The sequence below is a fragment of the Columba livia genome, chromosome 1 (assembly GCF_036013475.1).
Source record: "Columba livia isolate bColLiv1 breed racing homer chromosome 1, bColLiv1.pat.W.v2, whole genome shotgun sequence".
NCBI classification, from domain to species: domain Eukaryota; kingdom Metazoa; phylum Chordata; class Aves; order Columbiformes; family Columbidae; genus Columba; species Columba livia.
In genome coordinates this window covers 171,567,660-171,580,699 of record NC_088602.1, presented here as the reverse complement: position 1 = coordinate 171,580,699, position 13,040 = coordinate 171,567,660, and the positions used below count along the sequence as shown (strand labels likewise).

General features: G+C 47.8%; 1 protein-coding gene across 12 annotated transcripts in view; it reads left to right on the top strand.

Moving 5' to 3' along the window:
* ZC3H7B (zinc finger CCCH-type containing 7B) overlaps positions 1 to 13,040 on the top strand; it is a 49,647-nt gene that overhangs the window by 16,767 nt on the left and 19,840 nt on the right. For 2 of the 12 annotated variants that reach the window (XM_065046286.1, XM_065046306.1), the window contains exons 7-16: positions 63 to 119; positions 1,523 to 1,565; positions 5,590 to 5,849; positions 6,747 to 7,095; positions 8,039 to 8,148; positions 9,019 to 9,181; positions 9,268 to 9,429; positions 10,284 to 10,489; positions 11,225 to 11,325; positions 11,983 to 12,164. In XM_065046286.1, coding sequence (XP_064902358.1) covers positions 63 to 119; positions 1,523 to 1,565; positions 5,590 to 5,849; positions 6,747 to 7,095; positions 8,039 to 8,148; positions 9,019 to 9,181; positions 9,268 to 9,429; positions 10,284 to 10,489; positions 11,225 to 11,325; positions 11,983 to 12,164 — 1,633 coding nt within the window. Of the gene's footprint in view, positions 1 to 59; positions 120 to 1,522; positions 1,566 to 5,589; positions 5,850 to 6,746; positions 7,096 to 8,038; positions 8,152 to 9,018; positions 9,182 to 9,267; positions 9,430 to 10,283; positions 10,490 to 11,224; positions 11,326 to 11,982; positions 12,165 to 13,040 lie in introns of all 12 variants that reach the window. The other 10 variants (XM_065046313.1, XM_065046292.1, XM_065046269.1 and 7 more) reach the window with 10 other exon arrangements.

The following is a 13,040-nucleotide window of genomic DNA, read 5'->3' as shown; positions in this document are numbered from 1 at the left end:
ACCTAGTTTAGAAGAACTAACGGGCTGTCTCTGTTCTAAGACCTCTCTCTTCCTTGCAGCAGGAATTGGAAACATTCTCGCTACTCAGTAATGGCACGTCAGTCAATTTGTCAAACCAGGTAGAGTTTGCATCCTGTGGTTCTTATTGTTCATGATTGCGCTACTAGAATACGTCGCAGTTTTGTTACATGCAAAATTTATAACCATCATTTAGGTTTTAGCTGTATCAATTAGTTTTTTCCACTTTTAAGGAATGTTGCCAAGGAAATTAATTTCTTTGAAAATATTTCTAGTGACACCATTTTTATGTCAGTGATTGGGTCACTGAAGATGATTTTTCTTCTTAGTTATTGTGAAGGTTTACTTTCTCTTGCATTTTAAATAAGTTTCAGTTTTCAAGTTTTTGCATCGTTAGGGCAATGCTAAGGAAATGTCAGAAAGTGCAACTACTGAAGAAACATACCAAATTAAATCACGTGACGTACTGAGCAAGGTACATACACAGTTTATATATTCTTTGTATTGTCCTGTCACCTGGGAGATCCAGCTTGGGTAGGGCACTCTACAAATACTAAGCCAAAATACAATAAATTGCTGATTTCCTTGTTTCATCGCTAGCCAAAAAACCTGCAAACACTTGCTGTTTTTACAGGCTGTTTGGAACTTCACACTGCTCCTAAAAGCAAACAAGCTATAAAAGCGTACAAATTGTCATTTTGTACAACAAGATGGAATACTGAAGAATTAATTTACCTCTGACTGTTCAGTGACTTGCCTTCATATATTTCTAGGAGAGCTAGTCAGCTTTCTTTAATAGTTGTGCCTAGTTTTTAATTCAAAAATCTTTCCTTTAGCAGGAGATGAAAGTAGTGCAAAAACTACAAGTTGTAAAAACTATTGCAGTAGATGCAGTACCTCAAGAGTAACACTTTACTTGTGCCTTTTTAAGTTTAAGCTGAAGGCATACATACTTACATCTGTTTATGTTTCTGTAAAATACGGGCTCATTCTTTGCCTGGAGCTCCAAGTCAGCAGTTGTCTTGGCAGAAACCTTTTCCTGTTTTGAGTTTGCTATACAAGTTTGTGGTTGTTCAATTGCAAAATATGTGAACTAAGAAAAGGAATGTTGTGTAAGATCAGGCTAATCACATCTCACACTGCATGGGCCTGACAAGTTGCTGTGTCCTGAGACTTGGGACACAGCAATCTCATCCACACATGAAAAACGCTATTCTATGTACAGATCTGCTCACGTGCTTGGCTATGGTGCAGGGCTGGTATTCCTTTGCAGCAACAGGGTTTGTCCACTGCTGGAGGTAAAAATGAATAGGATCTGTGGATTCATGGCCTCTTGAAGTTTGTTGGTTTTACTGCTCTTGCACTGAAAAAGGCCATAAAGGAAAAGAAAGGAACAGATGCATTTAGGAGTAATAAAGAGTTTCATCTGAGAAGTGTGAATATCTTTTAAAATATGAATTTCTGGTGATATTTTTCTCTTTCCCTTCCTGCACCCTCTTTGCAGACCACTTCCAATGGATTGGGTTCGATAGATGACATCGAAACAGGTAAAGACATCTCTCTTCTCTGATTTTTTTTTGGCTTTGGTAAGGTATCCAACCAGGCTGGCAGGCCTGAGAGGTTCATGATCTTCATTTGCATCTTTTCTGCACACTCCTGGCTTTGGTAACTAAGAGGAGGAAAAGGTGGTAGGAAGCAGGAGTGTTTTGCCTGCAGAAAAGCTTTTTGTCCAGGCCCAGTCAGAGACATGTGTGGGAATTAGAGGGGTCTGCTGAGGTACGCAACTCTCTTCAGTTGTGCTGTCTTAAAGCTGAGCTTGGCAAAGCTTCTGAAACTGCTCCCAGCCAAAACAGTCCAGATAAAGCGAAGTTAAGGTTATAGGCAGCTGTTTGTGCTCTGAGCCGGTATCATCCTCCAAGATGTTGAGATGGAGGAAATGAAAACAAAGCGAGTTGGGAGGGACCCAGAGGGAGCCACATTCAGGGTTTGGCACCCAGGAGAAGCAGCAGGAGGGCTATGGGGTTTCTTTTCTCATGCCAGGAAACAAGAGACCTTAACTCTGCCCCTGTAGAAAGGTTTGCTACGCACTTTGTTGTGTGCTGGAGCATTGAACTCGTGGCTCTAAGCACATCAGTCTGTGCCTTTGAAAGGGAGCTATATGTGTGAAGGTAAGTGTGAAGACTTACCGCTGCAAGTAGCAATTGCTCTTTTTATAGAAATAAACTGATTTCATTATTAGGTTGTTCTGGAAAACATGTCAGTTTTCTGTTGAGTGCCACTTTGGGTATCAGTAACCAAGTGCTATGTGCAATCATAAGACCCAGTTCTGTGAATTAAGGAGAGTTTTTCACATTATCTTGCTGTGCTAAACTCAACTGGACTCCTACTGCAGAGTGAGACTCTTTATCTAATCAGGGTTTGGTGTAAGAGCAGAATGCCACCTCTGCTGCAGTTCAGGCAGAGAGAACCTTTGCTGCTAGGAAATTTTTCCAAAAGCACTGAAATTAAGTGTTATCCCGTTGCCCTGAGTGTGGTGTGCCACCAGGAGAGCTGCGTGTGCTTGGTACCTTGAGAATTTCAGATTGAAAGGTTTTTTAGCAAAGTTTTTGTTGTTGTTGTTTTGTTTTGTTTTTAAGATGCAAACACCCAAAGCCCCTTCCCCTGTGCTTTGCTTGAAGTCATTTGATTAACTTAGCCCTGCTCTGCAGAGATCATGGCTCAGACCTGTCTCAGTATGGCCTTTGACCAGCTAATAATGCAGGAGGGAACCACTGATACTTTGTGAAGCAGAGCAGAGCTTTTAGAAGGACTGTACTTGTCCCTCTGGGACAGTCAGGTGTATGGCCAGAGAAGCTACCAGGTGGGAAGCATGGTATGAGAGACTTGGTTTGGGGAGTGGATGGAGAAAGCCCTCATTGAGCTTATAATAATAATACATGAGGCTTAGTGTCATGGCAGCAGCAGAAATCAGGGGGAGGCAGGTGTGTTCCGGTGCTTTGTTCATCCAAGGAGGCTGTTTTACTTTTTTTAAGAGGGTGCAACCATTAGGTGAATGCAAAGAGGTGTGTGAGCTTTCTGGACTTGAGGTATGGGTATGGTGGAGGTGCATGAGGTCTACAGATGGGGTGTCCTGAGGAAAGCAGGAGCGGGAAAGGAAGGATAAGGGAGAAGATTGGACAGAGGGGAATGGAAGGAAATGGCTGAAGGAATGAGAGGGTTTGGGTGGTCAGGGAGAGGGGAGCAGACAGACATCTCCTCTCTGCCCCTTGCAAGTAGTGGAACCTCTTGGTCCTTGCTCTTCTCCTCATCCTTCACATGCACTGAGCTGTGAGGGGTCTCGTGTCATTCTCTGCCGTTTGGTTGTGTGTTCAGCTTCTCAGTGTTTTGAGCCTCTTAGGGTATGTGAGGGCCTCTTTCCTGTGCTTCCCAGTCCAAGTGGGAACTGGAAGGCCTCATTCATTCCCCAGAGAAGGTCTGAACTTCTGGATCCTTTGGGACCCTGTCATTGTGAATGCTTTTGCTCCCCCTTGCATGTGTCCCCATCCCTTCCAGTGTGTCCTGGACGTTTTGTTGGCCCCTGGAGAGATCTTGACAGTACTCCAGATTTAAACATGTGAAAAACGGGAAGGCACAAGCCGTTCCTTTGTACTGAGGGAAATCTGGCCAAGCTACCAGCCATGAGGCCATCCCCGAGGGAAGCTGGGTGGCTGGCTCCCGAGCCCGGCTGGAGGCCCATGCCAAAGGGAGATGAGCTGAGAGAAGTCGTCACAAAGGGGGCATGGCATTGGAGCTGAGCCTGATCTGAGGGGCAGCTGCAAAACTAAGGACACTTACAGCATTCCTTTGAGCTGCTGCCTGTGGGCAACGTGTCCAGCTGCAGCACTGCAAGTCCCATAAGGTACAACATGTGCTTTCCTTCGATCATATGCATGAGGTTGTGGAGAGAGTCCTGCGTGTGTCCCTTGCCACTTCCTCCTGCTTTCCCTGCCTTTTGTCATGGCTCAGCTTCTGGTACCTTGCATGGCAACCTTGCTGTGGTCCATCCATGTGAACCACTCACAACAAATGCCAGAGGAAAGGTTACCTGGGGTTGTGGTGTGCTCCTGGTGGGGTTAGAGATAAGGGGACCTGTGTTTGTGTGGTCTGTACTGTTGTTTTGTTCAGGACTTGGGGATTTGCAGGAATTGTTGATTTGCCGACCCCTGTAAGAAGAGCACCAGCACAGTCCTCGGTCAGTGAACATGTGGTGTAGAGGACAGCAACATGGCTCGCTTGCCTCATCCCCCTTACAAAGGGAAGGCTGAGTTCTTGTGGGAGCTGAGTGAGCAGAGGTACACAGACAGGATGCAGCATTTCTTGGTCAAGCAAGATTGTGTCTTGGAAGCTTGTCTTCCCTATGCTTATCAGCTTTTCTAATAAAAGCTGTTGCCTCTCCTTCCAAACTTTGCCTTGCTTATAGCCTTAGACCGTCATAGCTACAGTGCAGCGACTGCTACGTGGATAGAGAAGGTAGCATCTTTGTCTTATTTCTTCTTTTTTTATTCCAGGACATCTGCACAGGGGCAGAATTAAGGTAGTTTGGGTGTTTGGTTTGAGAACTGCAAATGTAATGCTGCATTTTACGAATTTCTAACATTTGAACTTCTTTTTTTTTTAACCTTTAATTTTTTTTTTGAGAATAAAATGCTCTTCTGTGAAGAATATGTGCTTGTAACCTTAACTTCACTTAACAGAGGTTTATCTTGCATGATGGGAACATCTTACCTTTTCAGTAATGTACTGGAGAGGCAAGGAAACCTTACAGAAAATCACTGCCTCTCTCCTGCCCTGACCTTGGCTCACACGAATTCCCAAGGGGATGTTTGCTACTGAAGTGTTGAGGCGGGGGTGTGAGGAGCAACCTCCCACCTACAGACATAAGGAAGCAGTCAAGAGTAGGGAATTTACTTGGGTAAATACAACTGAGTCTGATGGGATTTTCTGTGGACACATTGTTAGCACAGCCTTGTCTAAGCACCTGATCTCTGACTCTCTTCCCAGCAGGACCTTGTGTTTTTTGTCTCCTGCCATTTATGATGCCTGAGGTTTTAGAGAGGGTGTGTGGGTAAGCAAGCTTTCAGCTGTGATATCAAAGCTCCAAGGAGAAGAGAAGGCAGTGATCTCTGCCAAATGCATTAGTGAGGAACATTAAAAAAAACACCAGGTGGTGGGCTATAGAGAAATTGGATTATGTGCCCCTGGCCTTTAGTCCTGGCCACAGAGAATTCAGTGACTGCTCAGCCACAGGTTTTGTGTTGTCCTGGTTACTGTACGTGCTTGCCAAATCCTGATGGTCAGTCTGAGCACTGGCCCTTAGAGCGTATTTCAGCTATTGGTAAGCCATTGGAGACTGGGAACAAAAATGAAAGGGCAAGAACGCTTCAGACCAGAGTTCTTCCTCTCGTAAAATAGGCATACTTGGTTTTTGTGATTTGATGGAATTGTACCATATTGTTTTTGCCAGGCTGTGCTCTGCTTGTCCCTTGCAAGAGACTCTCCTGGGTGACTGGCTCTGTTTCTCCCCCAACACAGACTGCTCTATGGACCTGCAGTGCCTCCCAGCTTCTGTGGCCACCTCCGTCCCTGCGAGCGAGGGGCTGGCCCCTTTGCCCTCTGATTCGGATGCAAAGGGCTTGCCTTCCTCACTTCCTGCTGCCAGCCTCCTCCCATCTCCAGACTGTGTGCCCCTGCCAGTGCCTGAGAGTGTGGAGGACTTCACAGATGGGGACATCATTGATGAAGAACTGGACTCCCTCCTGGACTCCCTTGCCGAAGGGTCACCATACCCTCTAGTAAGAGTGGGCGCTGCATAGGTCCCCTGCTTCTTGTTCCAAATATGTCCTTGGAGCAAGTGGATATGTGTGCTGCCTCGCTCTCTCTTTCTGTCACTCCTTCCTCCTAGCTCTTCTGGCAAAACTCATTCATTCCATCCTTTATTTTTGCAACTGGCTTGTGAGTATCTAAAGAGCCCACCTCCAAGCCTGCTTTGCAGTGTGCCACTTCATGGGGCTGCCCCTCAAAAGTACCCAAGATACCCTTCCTCTGCCATCACCTTCCCCCAGCCTCTGCTGTCCATGGAGTTGAAGCAGACGTGAGGGTAGAAATGCGTGTGCTGAAGCAGGAACGATGGATGTATTTTATATAGTGGGCATGCTCTAATCGTCTTGTATTTTGTGCAGGCTACATTCAGCCTAACCTCTTTGAACAGGTCTGGGAGCTGTAGAGACAACCTTATGTTGGATTTTAGTTGCCAGTGTTGCTGATGCTATGCGAGCCAACTTGGGTCTGGAAGCAATCTAATCATACTCATGCAGGACCCCTCTCGAGCCAAAATGCTCTGATGAGATGTGCCGTGAGTAATGGTCGTTACGCTGACCTCGGCACTGTGTGTACTCAGCTGTTTCTTGACCTGAGCAGGTTTAAGTGCCCAGCTGAGGGCTCTTCCTTGCAGACTGATGAGCTCAGGTAGCCCAACACTTCTTTGGGGACCTCAGTCCAGACTGCATGCGGTGCAGATAGACTGGAAGGTCTGTGGGAAGTCTGCAAGCAGATGGAGCTGCCGGGTATCATTTTGCTTCAGATAATACAGCATGCGCTTGAGTGGGAGCCGATTGCTCTCTGTGTTCACTCATTCTCTGCTCGTCATTCCTAATGTTCTGTTTATCCTCCCCCTTCCTGATTCCCCAAAGTCTCTGGTCCAGGGCACCATTCCTACGAACCTGCCGACAGAGATGCCCCAGCTGATCCCTGTGTTTCCGGGGGGAACTCCACTGCTGCCCCCAGTTGTGACAGCCAGCATCCCCGTGTCCACCCCGCTTCCACCTGCCTCCTTCGGCCTGGTGATGGATCCCACCAAGCAGCTCTCCTCCTCCTCTGTCCTGGATGCCTTTGAGGCCCCGCCAGGAGGAAGTGGCAGCTCCACCTTAGATTCGCTGGATTCCCTGGATCTGCTCCCTTACACAGACTCACGGCTCGATGCCCTGGACTCCTTTGGGACAAGCAGAGGCTCACTGGATGCCTTGGATTCGTTTGCCATTGGTAGGCATGGGGCAGCTGGGATTTTGTACTGCTTTACCTCGGAATGCATGCCAAAATTATCTCCTTCAGTGCTGAGGACATCTGTTGTAGAGCCCTGTCTGCCGACACTGCAGGAGTATAAATGTAGAAGAGGGCAGGGAGTTGTCTTGAACACAGCAACCGAATATGTCTGGCTCAGGAGTAATGAGAAAGGCTATAGGTGTGTTATCTCAGATGACCGGTATGTGCGTGGTGTGAAATCTCAAGAGGAGAAAGGAACACAAAGGTGTATAACGATGAGTAATGAGACTTAAACCTGGCTTGGTGTCCAGGGCACCTCCCTTGGCACAATTTGCTAGACTATAATATAATTCCTCCGCCCTCCCCAATGAATCTGATGTTTTGGACCTAAGGAGCAAAATCCTGATTATTGTTTTAGATTATACAGGACCTTGTTGTGATGGACAATGTGGTAGAGGCCAAGGTGGGTCTCTCCCATCTCTAAATTCAGGGCAGTGAGCATCCTGTTGCATGGAGCACTGCACTCTCATGTCACAAAGCTGTGGGGGATGGTGTCCAAGAGTAAGTCCCCTCCTGGCCCAGGAAGGAAGGCAGGCTTATTGGCTAACTTGTCCCCCGTATTACACTGTGTTGGCAGCAAAAGTATTTTGAGAAGAGCAGGGCTTGGCCAGTCAGCACTTCAACACTCAGATTCACTTCAGCATTGGGGTGCCTTGGAGTGGCCACCTTGGGAATGCCAGCACTCAGCAGCATAGAGTTGGGTTCAGGAGCGCGCGGGGGACAAAAAGGCGTTTCCTGAAGTTTTTCCAAGACTTAGACAGGTGGTTTGTGGAAAAAGTATTAAAATGTTATGAAATAAATAAAGCAAATAGGTTTGTACTGCATCTGAAAGTGAAATGATTGTTTTTGTTTTGTGGGGCTCTTTTCCACTTCTTTTGCCCAGAAGAAACTAGCCCTCAGAAACTGCGGCACCCACCTGGCAGCCAAAAAACATCCCCCGTGGTGAGTGAGCCGCTCCCTCGTGCTGATGTCCCAAGGTGCTCTGGAGCCAAGGTAGTAGTGACTTGGGTGATATAGGTAATTTGGGCCCCTCTTCTTAACCTGTCCCTGTGGGTGTTGCCTCCCTTGTTGTGGGATATTTGGAAATTAAGATTTCCCCAGAGTCAGTAGGGATATGTTTGTTCCATGTTCATTTTTATCTGCAACTCTGCATATTGCCACGGTAAACATGGTGTGATGTGGGTTGTAGGGATAGCAGGGGATCATGGAGGCCATTGTCCCACTGTATCTGGCAGCCACATAACACTAAAGGGTGGGGCAGAGTAAGCCAACTTTGTCTTTTGGCTACTAAGGTTCTTTGCTCCTCTCTGGCCCTGTCAAGAGGCTTTTCCAGATACAGTGTTCTGCCCCTGTCCCATGTCCCCAGTCTTGGAGAAAAGGGGGAGGGTTATGAACAAGAATTATTCTTAAGCTTCTGTCACCTGCTATTTCTGTTAACATCCATGTGAAACTAAGTCTCAGCCCTCAAATTAATCTGCTCCCTGAAGACTAAGTGCAGTGGTTTGTTTTTTTTCCCAGGTTGGGATGGGGTTGATTTGAGACTTTTCTAATATGGTGTTGGTTTTGGTGGAAGGAATGGGAAGGAGTGAGGAGGTATTTTGTTCTGTGACTCATGATAGAAAACTGAGCTCCCTTACCATGAGAGAAAGGGGCCTATCTTTGAAGTGAACATACCACACTGTGTGTTATTTTTGAAAAAGTTGCATGCTGCTCTTTTCGAAATGTCATTTCAAATATGAACATTTTTATGAGAGAGAAAACGAGAAGGGTTTTTGAGAGACTGGAATGGGGCAGGGGGTTAGAGAGGCTTCTTACCCATGTGGTTGCAGAGCTGAAAAGAGAGGTACGTATGTTTTCACTTAGGTCAGCCTTGGTGGAGTGAGTCACCCAGCTGTGCCCAAGGTCACTGAGCACTTGCTGTCCCAGCCAGAACCAGTAATGCCCAACACAGCCCTGCTGGTGAAGAACCCCCTGGCATCTACTCACGTCTTCAAACAAGCCTGTCATATCTGCTACCCCAAAACAGGTGACACATTTGTTTTGCCACCCAGCACACTGGCCCAGCCTGGGATTTGCCTTTCCCCAGGCTGATGGGGTTCGTCTCTCCTGCAGGGCCCAAGGCTGGTGATTACACCTATCGGGAAGGCTTGGAGCACAAGTGCAAGCGGGACATCCTGCTGGGCAGGCTGAAGAACTCGGAAGACAAGACCTGGAAGAGGATCCGTCCTCGCCCAACCAAAACCGACTTTGTGGGATCCTATTACTTGTGCAAAGGTGATCTGGAGTGGGTAGGGCTGTTAGTGGCTGGGAAGGGGCTGTTCGATGTGTGCTGGGGAGGCTGTGGGGAGATGTCCAGTTGGTATTGCCTGCTTTCTTTGGGGTCTTCCTGTCTGACCAGTAGGCCTGGTACAATGAAAGGCAGTGACCTCTCATGCTGTGGAGAGCAGGCAGCTTCTAAAGTGGTGGAGCAGGAGAAGAGTTGCAAAGGCAGGAGGGTTGCTGGGCACAGCCAAAGGCTCAGACCTGCCCTGTTTGTCACAGGCTTTGCTGAGACCCTGCCTCCTGTACATGTGCCTGCATTAGTCCCACTCCACCCAGCAGCCCCACGGCAGGGCTGTGGTTCTGCCATGGGAAAAGCTCTCTCTGCCTGCCCGTTTGCTCCAGCCCGTCTCTCTGTACCTGCAGGCAACATGACCAGACTGGTCCCCGAGACAGCATTGTGACAAAGTACCTAATGAAGTGGGGGCTTGCGAGAGCCAAGATGGCAGGGCTACTTAGTGTCGGACTACTAGGAGAACTTAATCTGGATTGGCTCCAAAAGGGGTTGGTTAAATTGTGGTCTGTCCCTGGCCAGGCACTGAATTAAAGCAGGCCTCCATTTTGAGAGAGTTTCCACAACAGATGGCATTACTTGAGATTGTCACCATTCAGTAGTTTGTATTAACTTTCCTGAGTATCTTGGTGTAGACAAACTTGGGGGGAGATGTCTTTTCTTTTTTCTTGAAGTCTCTGTTTTCTTGCTTTCAGCTCCTTGTGAGGTGTGGGCAGTGGGAGAAACGAGAGAGAGTTTAGTTTCTGACTGGGCCGCCCTCCCTGTGTGGTGGTGTGTGCTGTTCGTTGCTTTGTAGATATGCTTAACAAGCAGGACTGTAAGTACGGGGATAACTGCACCTTCGCGTACCACCAGGAAGAGATCGACGTGTGGACGGAGGAGAGGAAGGGGACTCTCAACCGTGACCTCCTCTTTGACCCGTTAGGTGGGATCAAGCAGAGCAACCTCACCATTGCCAAGCTCCTCAAGGAACATCAGGGGATCTTCACCTTCCTTTGTGAGGTACAGAGCTGGTGGGAGGGAGCAGGCACCCTTTGTCATCTCCTCAGTATGTATCTGGACCATTGGTATGTCCCAGCCAGTGCCCTGCTCCCAGAAGGGCAGTGAGCAGTGCATACAGCTGTGCAGGAGAAAGGAGGGGTAATTTTCCTCCTTAGCCCTCCAGCTGAATCAGTAATCTCATGGGACCACCTGTCTCTTCCTCTGTCTTGAGATGTTTCTTTGGATTGTAATTTAGCCCCAGCTACTTTTGAAAGCAGAAGCCTGTAATGCAAGAAATTCTCACTTGATGTCTGTGCCAAGCCACTAAGTCGGTCAGTTAAGGATTGGCTCATACCATCTTGATGGTCTGCAGCAGAGAGTTCCCTAAGCTGGCAGTGATACATGTAAAGGGACATGTTCTTTGCTGTGAACTGGCTGTTCTTTTATTTTTCCCCATCCTTTCCCCCTTGTTGTTGCTCTGTTGGCTAAGTGGGAAAGAATATGTGGCTCTGACCAATATTTTTCCAACCACAATGGAAAATGCTGTTGAGAATGAGCCAAAAAATGTTGTCCGGAAGCTTTTCCAAAAATTTGCTTGCTTTATTTTGAAGTCACACCACAAAGCTTTCACCAGGCTTCTTCTAACTTTGAACATTAGAATAGGCTGGCTCTGGTTCTTTTTCCCCTTCCAAGTGAAGCAGCTCTGGTTCACTTCTCTCTAAGGTTTTCCCAGCATGCTAATTCTTCTCTTCTCAGATTTGCTTTGACAGCAAACCCCGGATTATCAGCAAAGGGACCAAGGACACACCATCTGTCTGCTCCAATCTTTCTGCCAAACACAGTTTCCATGACAACAAGTGAGTGAACATTTTTTGTGCTGATGGGAGCAATTTCTCACAAGTCCAGTTAACTCCAGGGCCTGGTCTCTTTCTTTCTTTTGTCCCCATGGGTTCCAGTCATAGGGCTGTTCAAAGCACGATAAACAGCACTGTGTGCTCTGCTCTACATGCTTGCTCCTGGTGCTGAAGGATTTCAGGCATGAGCAAAGCCCTTTGGAGTCGCATTAAGTTTTCCATTGGCTTAATTTGCCTTTCAGTTTGGCCTTTACATAAGGGTCAAACCAAAGATCCTCTAGCTCAGGATCCTGCCTCTGGCTGGCTGGCAATGAATGCTGAGGAAAACAAGTATAAGAAACATGTCTAGTACACAGTAATACAACCCCTCTGGTTCCAGGCAACCTGAGACTTGGGGATTTGCCGAGCCAGAGGAGTTGGTACCTTTGCTGCATATTTTGAAATGTGCCTGATCTCTGAACCTGAGTAGGGCATCACTCATGGGCTGAGGAGAATGAAGATGCCTACCTAGGGGTGATACAGAGTGGGAGGGCAGGGGTTTGGTTTTCCCAGTGAGTTCAGCTCTCCCAGAGTTGATTTTCGGTGTCCTTTGCCTGCCCAGTCAAATGGGGTTGAAGATTTGGTCCTCTGGTGCTTCATATTTCTCTGGCCTGGCTGCAGGTGTCTGGTCCATATCGTGCGTTCCACCTCCCTGAAATACTCTAAGATCCGCCAGTTCCAGGAACACTTCCAGTTTGATGTGTGCCGACATGAGGTGCGTTATGGCTGCCTGCGTGAGGACAGCTGCCACTTTGCTCATAGTTTCATCGAGCTCAAGGTCTGGCTGCTGCAGCAATATTCAGGTGGGTGTGACTTGGTGCAGGCCTGGTCATATGTACACTGGTTTCCTCCAGTGTGTGCTCTGGGCCAGCTGAGTTGGGAAGAGTATGATTGGAGACCTCACCTGGACAGGGTCCAGAGGAGGGCCACCGAGATGATTAGAGGAATGGAACACCTCTGCTATGATGACAGGCTGAGAGAGTTGGTGGTGTTCAGCCTGGGGAAGACTCTCGAGAGACTTTATTGTGGCCTTTCAGTACTTAAAAGGGGCCTGTAAGAAAGATGGGGACAGACTTTTTAGCAGGACCTGTTACAACAGGACAAGGGGTAGCAGTTTTAAACTAAAGGAGGGGAGATTCAGGCTGGACATGAGGAAGGAATTTTTTACAATGAGGGTGGTGAAACACTGGCACAGGTTACCCAGAGGTGGTAGATGCCCCATCCCTGGGGACATTCAAGGCCAGGCTGGGTGGGGTTCTGAGCAACCTGATCTAGTTGAACATGTCCTGCTTATTGCAGGGGTTGGACTAGATGACCTTTGAAGATCCCTTCCAGCCCAGACTGTTCTAGGATTCTATGATTTGGCAGTACTGAGAAGTTGTCCCCCGCTTGTGCGTACACTTACTGTGCCTCCTCAGTGACACGGGGCCAAGGTGGTTCTGTGAGATGATCTGGCCCTTGTTCCTTTACAAGTGCTACTGTAACTTGCAGACCAGGAAGCCTTTCCCTTGGGACCAGCGGCCTAAGTTGAAATGATTATTAGGTAGGGCTGAACCCCCAGAGGTGTTATGGTGCTTAAACCCTGTGCAAGACCCTAAGTAGCAATTGGGCCCCTGAGTGAGCATCTGGTGCAGTGAGAATGGCAGCATGTGCAGGTGACAAAGCAGTTACATAAAGCA